Below are 18,248 nucleotides of genomic sequence, written 5' to 3'. Positions count from 1 at the left end.
GGGTGTCCTGTAATGAGCAGTAATTCCCAGTAGAGGTTATAAATGTTTGTTGACACATACAGAAATAAAAATGCCTGCTGTCCTACTTTGTAGAGACACAAAGTAGAATAGAGGTGACCCGGGCTGGGGTGGAGGGAACGGTCTGTCATCGCTCAGTAGGGACAGAGTTTCTGTTTGGAACGAAGAAAAAGTTCTGGAGGTGGATTGTGATGATGGTCACACAAGAATATGGAGGTACCTAGTACCCCTGAACTGTGCAGTTAAAAATGATTAAGATAGGGGACTTCCCTGGCGGTCTCAGCGCTTTCACTGCTGAGGGCCTGGGTTCAATCCCTGGTCGGGGAACTAAGATCCTGCAAGCCACATGGCACAGCCAAAAGAGAAACAAACAAACAGAAACATGGATCCCCTTGGTAAAAAAAAAAAAGAAAGAAAGAAAGAAAACAGCAATGAGATGCCACTATACACCTGTGAGAACAGCCAAACTCCATAACACTGAGGAACCCAAATGCCAGCAAACGCTGTTGAGGCTGTGCCGCTACAGGAACCTTCACCCGCGGCCCGTCGGGATGCAAACGGCACACCTGCTGTGCAAGACAGCCCGGCAGTTGTCTTGGTCTTTTCCTGCTGCTGCAACAGAATAAAGTAGACTTATAAACAACACAATTTTTTTTTCTCCCGGTTCTTGAGGCTGAAAGATCCAAGATCAAGGCACCAGCAGATATGGTGTTTGGGGGCGGCCCTTCCTGATTCAAAGCCAGAGGTCTTCTCACTGTGTCCTCACAAGGTAGACGGGGTCCCTTCTGTGGGGACAGTGAACCCCTTCACGTGGGCCCCATCCTCGTGACCTAACGACCTTCCAAAGCCCCACCTTCTAACACCCTCACTTTGGGGTTTACAACTTCAACGTATTCAGTTTCTGATTGCAGTTTCTACAGAGCTAACTACATTTTTTTTTTTTTTTTTTTTTTTTTGCGGTACGCGGGCCTCTCACTGCCGTGGCCTCTCCCGTTGCGGAGCACAGGCTCTGGACGCACGGGCTCAGCAGCCATGGCTCACGGGCCCAGCCGCTCTGCAGCATGTGGGATCTTCCCGGACCGGGGCACGAACCCGTGTCCCCTGCATTGGCAGGCGGACTCTCAACCACTGCGCCACCAGGGAAGCCCAGAGCTAACTACACTTTTATCATAGGACCCAACAAATGCTCTCCTTGGCATTTACCCAAATGAGTTGAAAACTTATGTCCACACAGAAACCTGAACAAAAACATTTATAGCGGCTTTATTCATAGCTGCTAAAGCTGAAAACTTGTCTTTCAGTAGATGAGTGGACAAACTGTAGTACATCCATACTGTGGAATGTTCTCAGTGCTGAAAAGAAATGAGCTATGAAACCGTGAAAAGACATGGAGAAAACCTAAGTGCATATTGCTAAGTGAGAGAAGCTGATCTGAAAAACCACACGCAGTGTGATTCCAACCATGTGACCTCCTGGAAAAGACAAAACTATGGAGACAGCGAAAAGATCAGGGGCTGCCAGGTGGAGCACAGAGGACTTTAGGGCAGTGAAACTCTTCTGCTTTATTCTAATGGTGGATACGTGTCATACAGGCACCAAAACCCACAGAACGTGCAACACCAGGAATGACCCCGAGTGTACACTGTAGACTCTAGGGATGAGGACGTCTCAGTGTAGGTTTACTTGTTGTAATAAAGGTCCCACTTTGTTTCATGGTGTCCATAGTGCAGAAGGCTTGTGGGCTCAGGGAGCACACGGGAAATGTCTGTATTTTCTGCTCAGTTGTGCTGTGAACCTAAAACTGCTCTGAGAAATAAAGTCTATCAACAAACACACACACGGTGGTTCCTCAAAAGCTAAACAGAGAATTACCCTGTGGCCCAGTCATTGGCCTCCCAGGTATGTATCCAGAAGAATTGAAAACAGGGATTTAAAGAGATAGTTGGACACTAAGTTACAATATTATTCACAGAAGGCAGAAACAACCCTAAGGTCCATGAGTAGTCGATGGATAGACAAAATGTGGTCCATCCACACGATGGAATATTTTTCAGCCACAAAAGGGCAGGCAGTTCTGTACATGTTACAACACGAACCTTGAAAATGTGCTCAGTGAAACAAGCCAGACACAAAAGGACAAGTATTTCACGAGTCCAGTCACATGGACCACCTAGAATAGTCACGTTCGTCGAGACAGAAAGGAAAATCGTGGTTACCAGGGACGAGGGAAGAACAAAACTGAGAGTTATTGCTAAGTGGGTGTTGGGTTTCTGTTTGGGATGATGAAGAATTTGGAAAGGGATGGTGGTGATGACTGCACAACATTGTGAATGTAATTAATACCACTGCACTGTACACTTGACATGATGAAAGTGGCAAATCTTAAGTTAAATATATTTTACCACAAATTTTTTAAAAGGGCAAAAGCACCACCTATTTCTCAAATTAGGGAAGATAAAATTCCCACACAAATAATACTGAGCATCTGTCAAAATTTTACTTGAATCATTAATCTGGATTTATATGAACAGTGATAAAAGGGATGCTGTCATGTGACTGCTAGATTATATGTAAAATCAGTGTTAATACGCTATAGCAAAATAAAACCAGAACCTTCGGGGTTATAGTCTTTACTAGTCAGGAAAAATTTGTCACATTGTGTTATCCAGCTCAGGCTGCTGAAACCGAAGACCACAGTCTGGGTGGCTAACACAACAGACATTTATTCGTTCACAGTTTTGGAAGCTGGAAGCCAGAGACCAGGGTACCATCAGGATGGGTGCATGGTGAAGTCTGTCCTCCTGGCTTGCAGTGGCCGCCTTCTCACCGTGTCCACACCAGGCCTCCTTGCTCTCCTGCCCCTTCCTGCTCTTGTGAGGCCATCAGGCCTACCGGGCCGAGGCCCCGCCCAGTGACCTCACCTCACCTTCATTCCCTCCTTAGAGGCCCCACCTCCAAACAGTCACACAGGGGGTCAGGGCTTCAACAGAACTTGGTGGGGGACACAATTCAGTCCATGGCACACATCTTACTAGTTTTTTACAAGTTAACCTTTTTTTTGGGGGGGGTGGCGAACATGCTACGTGGCTTGCGGGATCTCAATTCCCTGACCAGGGATTGAACCCAGGCCCTCGGCAGTGAAAGCCCGGAGTCCTAATCCCTGGACCACCAGGGAATTCCCAGGTTAATTTTTTTTGGGCTGCTTTGGGTCTTCATTGCTGCACGTGGGCTTTCTCTATTTGCGGCGAGTGGGGGCTGCTCTTCCTTACGGTGCACAGGCTTCTCACTGCGGTGGCTTCTCTTGTTGCGCAGCTCAGGCGCTAGGTGCGCGGGCTTCAGTGGTTGTGGCACGTGGCCCCTCATCATCTGTAAACAGCAATTTGTTATATTGCCGGAAGTAGAAGACACTAAGCCTAGCTCGTTGGAAAGTGCTAGAGCCAGATATTGTTATGTAATCACCTTTTTTTGTTTCCAAATTTTGGAAGATTTTCCTAAACAAAATAGATTATGGACATCTCTCCAGGTTAATTGATAAAGCTCTAATTCATTTTGATAGCTGAACGACTAATCCACAGTGCAAATGTTCTACAAATAATCTATTCCCCAATTATGGACTGACAGGGTTTCCTTCCAACTTTTTAGCACTGCAGGTGATGTGCTTTTATATCTTTGTGTATATATTTCTTGATATTGAAGCTCCAATTCCTATAAGATGGGTCCCAAGCAGGAATATCTAAACCAAGGGAAATAGATATTCTCATTTAAATGCTATGGCCACATCTCTTCATGAAGTTTGACAGTTTTAGGTGTAGTCCTGTACATATTTCTAACCTCGTTACGTCAAAACAACCCTAACAAGGGAGTTCCCTGGCGGTCCAGTGGTTAAGTCTCTGTGCTTCCACTGCCAGGGGCACAGGTTTAATCCCTTGTCGGGGAACTAAGATTCCACATGCCAAATGGCGTGACCTAAAACAAACAAAACCCTAACGAGATTAAAAATGCTGATATCCTGTTGACAGCTGTTGACATCCCATGAAAAGATGACAAGTATATTTCATGCCATGAACTTAATAACAAAGACTGCTCAAGCTCTGAAAATATAACCATATCTCTTTTGGTTTAGAGAAAATGTTAGTATTTTTCTGTTTTGTTTTTTTTTTTAAAAAAAGCTCACACAGAACAACTAGGATGAAGAAAACAAAAATCCTCGGACGATATCTACAACCAAATTAGATGGTACAGCAACCCCAAGATCTCCAAAACACGAGCAGACAGCAGCGAGCCACCTAACGCTGCAAGAGGCAAATGGTATCAGCATGTGTGCCAGAGGGAGCAAGAGGAAGAAACAGCCCCAGAGAAAAGCAAAATCCCCAAAGACCAGTCGGTATTCCCAGGAAGGCCTGTGAGCCAACTTGAGAGCAGAATCTGAAACACCAGCGTTTTGTACCACGTGTTGTCAGTAAGATACAAAGGTGCTGAAAGAGACTGCCCCGCCAAACTCTCAAAACTAACCAGCCTAGTCTCTCTTCCTAGGAGTGTTAAAGATTTAAGCAGCTCAGGATCTAAGGAGGAAAATGAAAAAGAGAGTCCAGAGAGTCCAGGTCAGCGGCCTTTTATTATTTAACTTTTCATAGAGGCAACAGAAGATGGCGCCATAGAGCTGTAAAGTCAGGAAAACAAATTACACCTCCCACCTTAAAGTTTGGGAAACTACTATAATGTAAGAATAAATAACTGAAACAGATCCATGCTGAATCTTACATAAGATTAATATTTTTTAAAAATAGAGAGTAAGAAACCAGATAAGTTCCGTAAAGAAAATAAAAGGAAGACATGCTTACAAAACAGACAGAAACAATGGCCTAGTGTTTCAAAACTAGTTAAAAGACATTAAAAATTATAAAGAATTGAAAAAACAATGTAAATAAGAACCAGAGAAAATCAGGGATGAAGTAACATAATTCAGAAAAGAAACATTTCAGGACCTTCTCTCGTGGTGCAGTGGTTAAGAATCTGCCTGCCAATGCAGGGGATACAGGTTTGAGCCCTGGTCCGGGAAGATCCCACATGCCATGGAGCAGCTATATATATATATATATATATATATAATTCAAGAAAATTTTGTACCAAAATTTAAAAATTGAAAGGACAACACTCTGCATCTGGGAAAACTGACCCTGAATGACATACATGGAAACATATTTTTTAAATTGTTAGACTTTTTAAAAAAGAAATGAAAAAGGAAATAGTCTCTGGGTTCCAAAGTACAAGTAATGAAAGAAAACTGATTGTCACCAGACATTCTGTTTTTTTTTTTTTTTATTATTCATTTATTTATTTTTGGCTGCATTGGGTCTTCGTTGCTGTGCGCGGGCTTTCTCTAGTTGCGGCGAGTGGGGGCTACTCTTCGTAGCGGTGCACGGGCTTCTCATTGTGGTGGCTTCTCTTGTTGCAGAGCACGGTCTCCAGGCACGCGAGCTTCAGTAGTTGTGGCATGTGGGCTCAGTAGCTGTGGCTCGCAGGCTCTAGATCTCAGGCTCAGTAGTTGTGGTGCACGGGCTTAGTTGCTCCGTGGCATGTGGGATCTTCCCGGACCAGGGCTTGAACCCGTGTCCCCTGCATTGGCAGGCAGATTCTTAACCACTGCGCACCAGGGAAACCCCAAACACGTTTTTGAAAACTACTGTCAGTAATTATGTTGGTGTTAGTGTTGTTATTGTTATTCTAAGTCTGTTTTATGCATATTATGGGCTACAGCATAAGAGGAGTTTCTAATTATATCACTCCTAATGTCCTTGAGAATGAATATTTTCAGTGTGAAAAAAGAAGGCACAGATCCACAATAGAATAGGTTAAGTGAACACCTTTAGTCCTAAATTTGAATTGACAGTATTGGTATGAACTCAAGAAGTGTTTCCTCTTTGCAGGGGAGGGAGTATAGATGGAGACAGATTTCCCAGCTTTGTCTATTGAAGCGCAAGGACTGGATGACTGATTCCAGGTCTTGGGTGGGAAATGTACACCGTGAGCCTGGAGTGTCTTGTCACCCGAGGTAGTGAGGACCATAGTCGTGTTATGTTTAAAGTACTTGAAAGCTAAGTTGAAGAGGCTCCCACTTGACAAAGATAAGGCAATCTGAGCAGTAAATAAAATAATTTCCATAGACTGAAACACATCAGATATGTTTAAAACCATGAGCCCTTTATGATATTTCTTGTAAAAAAAATTGGTCACCTTTGATAGATATGAGGGCCTATTAGTTGTTGAATTGTAAGAGTTTGTCATATTTTCTGGATACTAGACCTTATTAGATATATGATTTGCAAATATTTTCTTGCATTCTATAGGTTGTCTTTTCACTTTCTTGACAATTGCCTTTGATACACAAGTTTTTAAAATTTTTTTTGTGTGTGTGGTACGCGGGCCTCTCACTGCTGTGGCCTCTCCCTTTGCAGAGCACAGTCTCCGGACGCGCAGGCTCAGCGGCCATGGCTCACGGGCCCAGCTGTTCCACGGCATGTGGGATCTTCCCGGACCGGGGCACAAACCTGTGTCCCCTGCATTGGCAGGCGGACTTTCAACCACTGCGCCACCAGGGAAGCCCAAGTTTTTTTTAATTTTGATGAGGTTCAAGTTATTTAATCTTTCATTGCTCAGGTTTTGGTCATGAAGATCTACCAAGGTCATGAAGATTTACCCTACGTTTTCTACTGAAAGTTTCATAGTTTTAGCTCTTTTATTTAGGTCATTAATCCATTTTGAGTTAATGTGTTTTCTGAGTTAATTTTTGTATATAAACCACTTGTAAAAATGTACACATTTCATTGTTTCCCATATAGACATCCAGTAGTCCAAGAATCACTTGTTGAAGAAACTATTCTTTTCCCAAATTGCCAGAGAAATTAGCAAGAAAAAGCAAAAAACAAGGCATGGATGTACCTTGAGGACATTACGCTAGGTGAAGTAAGCCAGTTACAAAAAGTCAAATACTGTATAATTCCACTTATATGTCAAAAATCATAAAGACAGAAAGTAAATGGTGGTTACCAGGAGCTGGGGGAGGGGAGAATGGACAGATGGTATTTAATGGGGGGCAGAGTTTTAGTTTTACAAGGTGAAATACGGGGCTGGATGGTGGTGGTTTCATAACAATATAAATGTACTTAATACCATTGAACTGTACACTTAAAAATGGTAAATTATGGGAATTCCCTGGCTGTCAAGTGGTTAGGACTCCACACTTTCACTGCTGAGGGCGAGGCCAAAAAAATAAAAAGCTAAATTTTATGTCATGTGTATTTTACCACATAAAAAATTTTTTTAAGAAAGTTGTTTTTTTTGCGGTACGCGTGCCTCCCGCTGTTGTGGCCTCTCCCGTTGCGGAGCACAGGCTCCGGGCGCGCAGGCTCAGCGGCCATGGCTCACGGGCCCAGCCGCTCCGCGGCACGTGGGACCTTCATGGACCGGGGCACGAACCCGTGTCCCCTGCATTGGCAGGCGGACTCCCAACCACTGCGCCACCAGGGAAGCCCCTTAAGAAAGTTTTTATGTGTCTGTTAAGAGATCCAAAAGGAAAAATTAGGGATAAGAAGGGTGAGGCAATATTTTTTTAAATAGTTGAGAATTTTCCAGTATTAAAGAAAGATATGAATTTCCAGAATGAAAAAGCATACTTAGTTCTGCACAAGATAATTAAAAGAAGTCCTCACAGCAAAAATCATAGTAAAGTGACAGAATATCTAAGACACAAAAATTTCCAAAAGAGAAATTAAAGTGTTTATACAAAAAAGTCAAATTATAATAATTATAAACTTCTCATTAGGTACAATACATATCTGAATATGATGCAATAGTATTTTTAATGTGCTGAGGAAAGATAATGGTCGACTTAGACCTCTATATCTACTTAAATGACGCCTCAAGAGTGAGAGCAGGGGCTTCCCTGGTGGCGCAGTGGTTGAGAATCTGCCTGCCAATGCAGGGGACACGGGTTCGAGCCCTGGTCTGGGAAGATCTCACATGCCGCGGAGCAACTAGGCCCGTGAGCCACAACTACTGAGCCTGCGCGTCTGGAGCCTGTGCTCCGCAACGAGAGGCCGCGATAGTGAGAGGTCCGCGCACTGCGATGAAGAATGGCCCCCGCTCGCCGCAACTAGAGAAAGCCCTCGCACAGAAACGAAGACCCAACACAGCCAAAAATAAATAAATAAATAAATGTTTTTAAAAAATTAAAAAAAAAAGAGTGAGAGCAAACACACACTTCCCATGACAGAGGCTGTGCGGTTTCCCCATTGCCCCTCACTGAAAGAACGAATACATGCGATATTTCAACAAGCAGGAATATTAAACAAGAACCAAAGAGTGGCATTCAGGAAGCATGGTAGAGAAAGAACATGTGCATAAAAGAAAAAAAAAAGAAGAAAAAAGAAAGAAAGCATATGTGTATATATGCTGGAAAATATAAATAATCATGCACTGCATGAATTAAAAGTGTGATAAGAATCATGTCTAATTGGAGGAGAGTTAAATTAAGGCAACCCCTGTGGCAAGAGGTGTAGGCCATGGCCTGGCGGTCAGCCTCCGTGGCTGAGGAGGCCACCAGGCAGCGGTGACAGCAGTGACAGCGGGCGGGCCAGGATGACGTCACCCAGGTTGGTTAGGACTGATGGCCTCTCATCTCCAAATTTACCCTTTTGCCTCCCAGGTGAAATGGGTTGGGGTCCTTTGGTGTTTTTTCTCCTCCAGCCGGCACGACGCCGAGGCGGTCGGCAGGGGGCGCGGGAGAGCGCACTGCAGGAAGGAAAGAACTCGCACCGTCTGGATGTTTGACCTCCAGGCCCCGCGCTGTACGCGAGGCCGCCTGCAGCCCGGGGGTGAGTAGATTTCCAGAAAGTTCTGCTGGTGCCGCCCTAACGAGCATTCTCCGACACTCTGAGAGTTATGGTCACACCACACCCTACAGACCCTGCTGGTGAGGGGTCTTCCTGGGGGCTCTGCTTAGCCTTGAAGGTGGCAGCCGCTCCTCACGCTGTCACTCTGGTCTCGTCCCTCCTCGCCAGCCAGTTGCTGTCACCCAGCCTCCTGTTCTAGGAGTGAGTCACACCTCGAGGGCCAGGAGCTCTTCAGACCGTCCTCACTTCCCGTGCTTCCCAGACCCCCTCAGGTGTGGTGGCTCGTGACTGACTCACAGGAAGTTATTATAGTCACGGTGTGTTACAGAGAAAGGAGACAGGTGAAATCCACCCAGGGCGAAGTACGGGGGTCCAAAGGCAGATCTCCGGTTGTTCTCCCCATGTGGGAACATGGGGCATTGCCTCCCCGCCCCCGGGTGTGATACCCAACCAGGCATCTCACCACACTCCTGGTGTCTGTTTTTATTAGCCATCAATCACACTCTGCCCCTGTGGGCAGAATTAACTTCTAGTCTCCAGCCCTTTCTGGTGGCTGGGCTGATCCTCTGTCTCCACTTCCTCCTGAGCTTGGAACGGATGTGGCACAGCCAAAGCCCCCATCCTAAATCACACTCTCAGACTGTCTGGTGGCCAAAGCTCCAGGCAGACAAAGACTCCCCTTACTTCGTAGACCAAGAGATCAACTCCCAAGAGCTGAGGGTAAAGGCCAGACCTCCATTCACTACACACCTGTTACAGCTTATAAATTTTTATAATACTTTATTAGTTGGAATATTTATAGAGAGAATCTTTGTATTAGTAATTTCCTAATTCTGAGATAGTTTCTACAGAAAAAAAAATCAATTATTTCTCTTTAGTTACCAGTTTTCAAGATGATGAATTATTTTACAATTATCCTTCTAAGGGATTATTTTATTAGGATGTGATTAACTCAGGGATTAAAACATACATGATGGTTTTAATCCTCTGTAGTTATCATTTATTGATGGTCATAATGTGTCACCCTGGTCATTTCAGCTTTGCTCCTAAGCCCTTTCGCTATGATCTGAGTCAACCTTCATGTTTCCTTGCTCTCTGTTATGACAAGATGTTCCAGGATCATCTGATACATTTCCTGCCCCACACCTGATGCAGTCATTTCTCCAGGGAGCCTGAGGGTTTTTTGGGGGGTTTTTAGTGTGTGTGGTGGTGTTTTTTTTTGCGGTATGCAGGCCTCTCACTGTTGTGACCTCTCCCGCTGCGGAGCTCCAGACGCTCAGGCTCAGCGGCTCCGGACGCGCAGGCTCAGCAGCCACGGCTCACGGGCCCAGCCGCTCCGCGGCATGTGGGATCTTCCCGGACCGGGGCACGAACCCACGTCCCCTGCATTGGCAGGCGGACTCTCAACCATTGCACCACCAGGGAAGCCCCGAGCCTGGGCTTTTTAGTGGAAAACGATTTTAGTGTGACTCGAGCCTCACCAGCGGCACATGGCAGAGGTGATGGATATTACCCTCTTAATTATTATTATATAAGGACCCCTCTTAGCAGACTGCAGAGATATTCTCTTTGCTTGCTCAGTGAAATGAGCGCTTATTTGGGGGGAACCTACATGGCCAGGACTCGTGGGCCACCTCCAGGATTTCCAGACAGCTTCTAGCTGACAGCCAGCAAAAAGCTGGGGCCCTCAGTCTGACAGCCTTCGGAAAATGAATGCTGTAAATGCCTGAATGACCTTGGAAGTGGGGTCTTCCCCAGTCACGCCTACAGGTGAGAATGCAGCCTCCCCGGCCCCCGATCCCTAACTGTAGCCTCGTGAGACCCCGAAGCAGAGGACTCAGCTAAGTCCTACCTGGGTTTCCAACCCAAAGACACGGGGGAATAATCATTGCGTTCTTTTTAATTAAAAAATATATAATTTCATAGTTTTGGATAACAGAAGTCCAAAATCAGTTTACCGGGCCAAACGCGAGGTGTTGGCGGGGCTGCGTTCCCTCTGCAGGTTCAGGCCCAAACCCATTCCTTACCACTTCCAGCTTCTGGTGGGCACCGCGCACCTTCACTTGGAGCCACCGCATTCCAACGTTTACCTCCATGGTCACGTTGCTTTCTTCTCTCTGTGTGTCAGATCTTACACGGATCCCTCGTATAAGGATATATGTGACTGCACTTAGGGCCCTCACTGATTCTCCGATAATCTGCCTAACTCAAGACCCTTAATTCAATTACTTTTGCAAACCTTTGCCGTATAAAGAAACAGTTACAGACTGCAGGGATTAGAAACTGATATCTTTGGGAGACATTATTCAGTCTACTACAGTTAGTGAGACCCATTTGAAGTTGGCTCATGTGTACTTTTTAAAAACTTTTATTCAAGTTTTTTTTTTTTTAATTACACAGTATTCAGGTTGTCTGTCTCTCCATGTGTGAGTTTTGGCAGGTTGTGTCTTTCAAGGAATTGGTCTATTTCAAGTAGGTTATGCCCAAATTTAATTGGTTTCTGCTCTAATTCTTATTTCTTGTTTTCTGCTTACTTTTTATTTAATGTGCTTTTCTTTTTCTAGTTTCCTTAGATGGAAACTTCTTTGACTAATTGTAGATCTTTCTTCTTTTCCAGCATATGCGTTCAGTGCTATAAATTTCACTCTAAGTACTACGTTCACTGTATCCCACAAATTTTGGTAAGTTGTATTTCCATTTTCATTTAGTTCAAAATACTTTAGTTTCTTTTGGGATTTCTTCTTTGACTCATGTTATCTAAAAGTGTGTTGTTTAGTCCCCGTTTGTTTGGGGATTTTTCCAGTTATCTTTCTGTTATTTAATTCTAGGTTAATTACACTGTGGTCTAAGATCAGACACTGTAGAATTTCTATTCTTTTAAATTTAAGGTGTGTTCAATGACCCAGAAAGTGATCTACCCATATGAGCTTGGGAAGAATGTACACGTTAAGAGCTGTAAGTCTTCTTGGAAAATCGACTTATTAATGCCCTTCTTTACCCCTTTTTTTTTTCCCAATATTTATTTATTTGGCTGTGCCTGGTCTTAGTTGCGGCCCTCGGGATCTTAGTTGTGGCATGTGTGTTCTAGTCCCCTGACTAGGGATTGAACCCGGCCCCCACTGGGAGCATGGAGTCTTTTTTTTTTTTTCACATCTTTATTGGAGTATAATTGCTTTACAATGGTGTGCTAGTTTCTGCTTTATAACACAGTGAATCAGCTATACACACACATATATCCTCATATCTCCTCCCTCTTGCGTCTCCCTCCCACCCTCCCTATCCCACCCCTCTATGTGGTCACAAAGCACAGAGCTGATCTCCCTGTGCTATGCGGCTTCTTCCCACTAGCTATTTTACATTTGATAGTGTATATATGTCCATGCCCCTCTCTTGCTTCGTCCTAGCTTACCCTTCCCAAGTTCATTCTCTACGTCTGGAAGCACGGAGTCTTAACCACTGGACCATCAGGGAAGTCCCTACCCCTGTCTTTTGCCTTTTGGTATGCCTTATATGTCTCGATTGCCAGACATAATATGCTGGGTGAAAGGAACTGCTGTGATTAGGCCCTTTGTAATGAGGTGGGGAGAGAGGGGAAGCCATCCAAAGCCCTATGACTGGGTCTTGGTCTTAAGGAGCCTGTGAACTGGGGACTGTGAACTTCACAAGCGTTTTCTGTTGTTTTATTTCTTCACATTTCCCGGGAGAGGATGGTCAGGGTGGGCTGGAGTTGGATATTTGCCTTCTCTCAGGTGAGAGGCCAGAGGGGGCTGAAGCTGGGTGTTTCCTTTCCCCCAGGTCAGGTTAGGCTCTGGTTACATAGTTTCTCCTGAGGGCAGGTTGTTAAAAAGAACGGTGTGCTCTGGCTTCAAAACAGTTCCCTTTCCCTGCCCACTGCAGGAAGCAAGAAGGGATTTTTCCTGATATTTACTGTAAGAACCTGGTCAAGCTCCTGGATGTAAAACTCACAGAACTGTGCCCACCCCCTTCCCCGACTGGGTCCTCTTCAGCTTTTTAACTCTCAAAATTATCCACACTGAGGGACTTCCCTGGTGGTCCAGTGGTTAAGAAGCTGTCTTCCAACACAGGGGACACAGGTTCTTTCGGGGAACTAAGATCCCACATGTTGCCAGGCAACTAAGCACGCGCGCCACAACTAGAGAGTCCACGCAGCCAAAAATAAAAATAAATAAATATTAAAAAAAAATTATCCACACTGAGCCTCCAGCCACTCTTCAGGTTTTCCGACCATAGCACTGGTTCCCATGGGCAGTTCCACTCCCGGTCTTGCTCTGGCCAACCAGGGCTCCCTGTGTTGGACGGTCTGTTCCTCCAGTCCTGAGGGATGTGGTTTGCCTTGTGTCCTCAACTCACTTATGGATCCTGGTAGAGTTGTCGATTTTTCGGTCTATTTAGCTTTTCATTTGTTTTTAGGACAAAGTGGCAACTTCCAAGTGCCTTAGATGTGGAATCAGAAATTGAACCCTGACATTCTTCCTTGTAGTTTTGATTTACTGTGCTCTAGTGATTACTGATATTGAGCATCCTGTCATGTGCTATTGGCAACTTGTATATCTTCTTTGGAGAAATGTCTATTTATGTCCTTTGCCAGTTTATAATTGGGCTGTTTTTTGCTACTGAGTTTCAGGAGTTCTCTATATATTCTGGATATTAATCCCTCACAGATACATGATTTGCAAATATTTTCTCTCTTTCTGTGAGTTGCCTTTTTACTCTGTTGATAGTGTCTTTTGATGCCCCCCAAATTTAATTTTCATGAAGTCCAGTTTGCTTTATCTTTTGTTACCTGTGTTTTTGGTGTCATATCCAAGAAATGATTGCCAAATCAATATTGTGAAGCTTTTACACAATGTTGTTTTCTAAGAGTTTTAGCTCTTACATTTAGGTTTTGATCCATTTTGAGCTAATTTTCTATGTGTTGTTGGGTAATGGTCTAGCTTCATTTTTCTGCATGTGAATATCTGGTTTTCCCAGCACCATTTATTGTAAACACTCTTCTTTTGTCATTGAATGGTCTTGGCACCCTTGTCAAAAATCATTGACAATGTATGACTGAGTTTATTTCTGGATTCTGGATTCTGTTGCATTGTTCTATATGTCTAACTTTGTGCCAGTGTCACACTGTTTTCTGTTTGTTTTTTTAATTGAAGTATGTTGATTTACAATGTTTTGTTAATTACTCTGTACAGTAAGGTGATTCAGTTATACATATATATGTTTTTTTAAATATTCTTTTCCATTATGGTTTATCACAGGATATTGAATATAGTTCTCTGTGCTATACAGTAGGACCTTTTTGTTTATCCATTCTATATATAAAAGCTTACATCTGTTAACACCAACCTCCCACTCTATCCCTCCCTCAACCCCCTCCCCCTTGGCAACCACCAGTCTGTTCTCTATGTCTGTGATTCTATTTCTCCTTCATAGATAGGTTCATTTGTGTCATTTCTAAAAATTTTTTTATTTATTTTTGGCTGCGTCGGGTCTTAGTTGCAGCATGTGGGATCTTCGTTGAGGCATGCAATATCTTTCATTGCTGCATGCAGGCTTTCTCTAGTTGCAGAGAGCAGGGGTTACTCTTCATTGCGGTGCACGGGCTTCTCATTGCGGTGGTTTCTCTTGCTGCAGAGCACAGGCTCTAGGCATGCGGGTCTCAGTAGTTGTGGCTCTCGGGCTCTAGAGCACAGGCTCAGTAGTTGTGGCGCACGGGCTTAGTTGCTCCGTGGCATGTGGGATCTTCCCGGACCAGGGCTCGAACCCGTGTCCCCTGCATTGGCAGGTGGGTTCTTAACCACTGCGCCACCAGGGAAGTCTGGTTACTGAACTTTTATAGTAAGTTTTGAAGTCAGGAAGTGTCAGTCATCCAGCTTTCTTCTTTTCCAAGATTGTTTTGACACTTTGGAGTCCCTTGAGACTCCATATGAATTTCAGAATGGATTTTTCTATTTCTGTAAAAATGTCACTGAGATTTTGATAAAGATTGCATTAAATCTACAGATTGCTTTGGGTAACACTGACATCTTAACAATATTAAGTCTTCCAATCCGTGACCATAGGATGTCTATTTATTTATGTCTTTTTAAATTTACTTCAGCAATGTTTTGTAGTTTTCATTGTATGAGTCTTTCATCTACTTGATTATGTTCGTTAGGTATTTTATTCTTTTTGATTCTACTGTAAATGGAATTATTTTTGTTGTTGTTGTTGTTTTGGCTGCACCGTGCCACTTGCGGGATCTTAGTTCCCCGACCCAGGATTGAACCCAGGCGACCACAGTGAAAGCGTCAAGTTCTAACCACTGGACTGCCAGGGAATTCCCTGGAATTGTTTTCTTAATATCCTTTACAGGTTGTTCACTGTTAGTGTACAGAAATGCAACTGATTTTTGGGGTTTGAGTTCGTACTCTGTTACTCTGCTGAATTCATTTATTAGTTTTTTAAAAAATTATTTAATTTATTTTTGGCTGCATTGGGTCTTAGTTGCGGCACGTGGGATCTTTGTTGAGGCATGCAGCATCTTTTGTTGCCGCATGCAGGCTCTTCATTGTGGGGCGCGGGGCTTCTCTCTAGTTGTGGCCTGCAGGCTCCAAGGCACATGTAGTTTGTGGCACACAGGCTCTCTAGTTGAGGTGCACAAGCTCAGTAGTTGTGGCATGCAGGCGTAGTTGCCCCTCGGTATGTGGGATCTTAGTTCCCTGACCAGGGATGGAACCCGCGATCCGTGCATTGTAAGGTGGATCCTTTACCACTGGACCACCAGGCAAGTCCCCATTTGTTAGTTCTAAAAGCTTTTTTTCTGGAGTCTTTAGGGTTTTGTGTATGTAAGATTATATGATCTGCAAAGAGAGATCATTTTACTTCTTCCTTTTCAATTTGGATATCTTTCCTTTCTTTTTCTTACCTAATTGCTCTGGTTAGAACTTCCAGTACTATGTTTAATAGTAGTGGTGAAAGTAGCATGCTTGCCTTGTTCCCGTTCCTAGAGGAAAAGCTTTCAGTCCTTTACCATTGAGAATGATGTTAGCTGAGGTTTTTCATACATGACTTTTATTCTGTGGTGGTAGTTTCCTTCTCTTCCTAGTTAGTTGAGTGGTTTTATCATGAAGGGTGTTTCTGCATTTTCTGAATCAAGATGGTCTTGACGGTACAGTAAGTACCACAGGACTTAGATTACACGGGACTCTCATCAATCCATTAACAGTGCTTTTGTCTTCGTTGATCTGTGTCTGTCACTCAGTAAACCCGTGCCTTTACCAGTCTCCAGAAGAAATAATCAAAGGGGGCTCAATCTGTTTTTAAAAAAGAAGGAAAATCATGTTAGCCGTATTTCCAGAAATCATGGTCATACGGTGTTTCACCAACTTCTATTAAAACCAACAGTGTCGGCTGCAGTCCCACCGCCTGCCGCCAGGGCCGCCTCCCCGCTCACCTCCTACGTGACACCTCGGGACCCGCACAGCCCGTGATGTGCGCCCGGGACATAGGTGGTAGACGACGAACAAAAGCAGAGACCCGCCGCCCAGGTGGCTCCTTGGTCGGAGCTCGCCCGACCCGGCCCAGCCCGGTCCGCACCTGCGCTCCCTCCCGCCGCGGAGCCGGCCCGGGGCCTCGTCCGCCTGGGGGCCGACGAGGGCAGAGGCTCGGGGGCCGGCCCAGCCCTTCCGACAGGCGGGCGCCCCGCTCGTGGACCCGCAGCCGCCTCCATCTTGGCTGGCGGAGGCGGGAGCGGCATCCGGGCCGGGCCCCGTCGCGCCGGCCGGGGCCAGGTGTGGAGCCGGCAGAGGGCGCTGTCCTCGCGTCCGGGCGGCGGGACCCAGCCTGGGCCGGGACGAGTCGGAGTTGCCCCGAGTTCCGCCCGCGGCCCCGACAAGATGGAGGACGTCGTCTCCTCCCGCAGCCATGAAGGGAGCGAGGGACGCCTCCCCACCAGGCTGAGGCGAGGGAGAGCGCTTCCAGCCTTCGGAGCGCGCGGGCACCCCCGCCGCCGGCCTCTCGGCCCCCGGCTCCCGCCCGCGTCACCGCAGCCCCTGCCCGCTCGGCCCTCACGGGGCTCCCAGACACTGGACAGGGAGGGGGTGGGGGACATCGAGGCCGCGGCGATCCTCGGGCGGCGTCCCTCGCAGACGCTGCGGGGGCAGACGCTGCGGGGGCAGGCGGCCCGGCTCAGGCCCTCGGGCCACCTGGGGCCAAGCCGAGGCAGGTGCAGCGGGCACGCGCGTCTGCGACCCGACTCTCACGGGTCGGGCCGGGGTGGAGCCGGGAAGGAGGAGGTGGGGGTGGAATAGAGGTGCGGGGGTGTGGCCTGCGCCTGATGGACGGGGCGTCGGACCACCCCCTCGAGGGGGGGTCCTGGAGGCAGGTGGGCGCAGCCAATGGGCGGGCCCGAGCCGCCCGGCCCGCCCTCCCCTGCCCCCAATGAGGGCGTGGGGGGCGGGGCCTTCCGGGCCGCGCCGCGACGCTGCAGTCGCAGCGTCCGCCTCCTCACCAGCGCTAAAGCCGGGACTGGACGGAGCGGAGTTGCGCTTGTTGCCCAAGGCGCGGGGTCTGGGGGCGGGGAGGTTCGTTCCGCGAAGCCGCAGCCAGAACCGGGTGAGGCTTGTCTCCGCCTAGGCTCCAGCCCAGAACCGCCGACAGTGGGGTTGGCCGGGAGCGGCGCAGCCTCCGGAGGCGGAGGCGGAGGCGCCGGGAGGCGGAGATGGGTGAGGGCGGCCCCCGGAGCCTCCCACTGACGCGGGACAGGCGCCCCGCGGCGCGGCCGCCGTCGCCGCTAGCGCGTTGGCGTCTCGGGCTGCCGGCGGCTCCGCTGATGTCCCAGGCGCCTTGGCGGGCGGCCCGCGGGCTGCGGGGGTGCTGGCGCGGCCGCGAGGGCCGGGTGAGGCGGCCGCCGGCGGGTGGGGTCGCTCGGGGCCGCCCGGGGCGGGGGCCGGCGGCGGTGGGGAGGGGCGCCTCCGTGGGTGCTCGGGGCAGCGCTCGCACCGTCCTGGCGGCGGCGACGGCGCGAGGTCCCCAAGTTTGGCGGCGAGGGCGCGGAACCCCCGCGCCGGTCCCCTCCTCTGCCGCCGGGGCCGCGGCGCGCCGCGTCTTCTCGTCACAGTTTATCTGGGCGAGTTTCTAATGGCGGACGCGGAGCGGGCAGGTCTCGGGCTCCGGGCCAGTGCGGGGGTTTCCGCCCCGCGGCGACGCGAGTTGCCCGCGAGTGGGTCCGGGCGCGACGGGGACGGCGGGGGGTGGGCAGCATCGGGGGCTAGGATTCCCCGCTGGCGTCCAGATTGCGCTCGCCCTCCACCTCCCTCCTGTTGTTCATAGGGACCGTGTAGT

General features: G+C 47.5%; 3 protein-coding genes across 6 annotated transcripts in view; 2 read left to right on the top strand and 1 right to left on the bottom strand.

Annotated features, from left to right (window-relative positions):
* Positions 1-11,592, top strand: part of LOC132413533 (opioid growth factor receptor-like) — a 52,184-nt gene extending 40,592 nt beyond the window's left edge. Inside the window, exons 10-12 of one of the 3 annotated variants that reach the window (XM_069540034.1) lie at positions 4,188-4,619; positions 8,723-8,891; positions 11,527-11,592. The gene's annotated coding sequence lies outside the window, so the exon portion shown is untranslated. The remainder of the gene's footprint in view (positions 1-4,187; positions 4,620-8,722; positions 8,892-11,526) is intronic. The other 2 variants (XM_069540032.1, XM_069540033.1) reach the window with 2 other exon arrangements.
* A 3,731-nt stretch (positions 11,593-15,323) lies between these two features.
* Positions 15,324-17,148, bottom strand: LOC132413529 (uncharacterized). The gene is made up of 2 exons (XM_059995569.1): positions 16,503-17,148; positions 15,324-16,219 (listed from the first exon to the last, which is right to left on the bottom strand). The coding sequence occupies exons 1-2, from the start codon at positions 17,014-17,016 to the stop codon at positions 16,215-16,217; spliced, it is 519 nt and encodes a 172-aa protein (XP_059851552.1). The 5' UTR covers positions 17,017-17,148; the 3' UTR covers positions 15,324-16,214.
* A 520-nt stretch (positions 17,149-17,668) lies between these two features.
* The window catches only part of LOC132413528 (zinc finger MYM-type protein 5), a 32,846-nt gene continuing 32,266 nt past the window's right edge, over positions 17,669-18,248 (top strand). For both annotated transcript variants that reach the window (XM_059995567.1, XM_059995568.1), the window contains exon 1: positions 17,669-17,802. The gene's annotated coding sequence lies outside the window, so the exon portion shown is untranslated. The remainder of the gene's footprint in view (positions 17,803-18,248) is intronic.

The sequence above is a fragment of the Delphinus delphis genome, chromosome 18 (genome assembly GCF_949987515.2).
Source record: "Delphinus delphis chromosome 18, mDelDel1.2, whole genome shotgun sequence".
NCBI classification, from domain to species: Eukaryota; Metazoa; Chordata; class Mammalia; order Artiodactyla; family Delphinidae; genus Delphinus; species Delphinus delphis.
The sequence above is the reverse complement of the archived record's forward strand: the minus strand, read 5'-3'. Positions and strand labels throughout refer to the sequence as shown.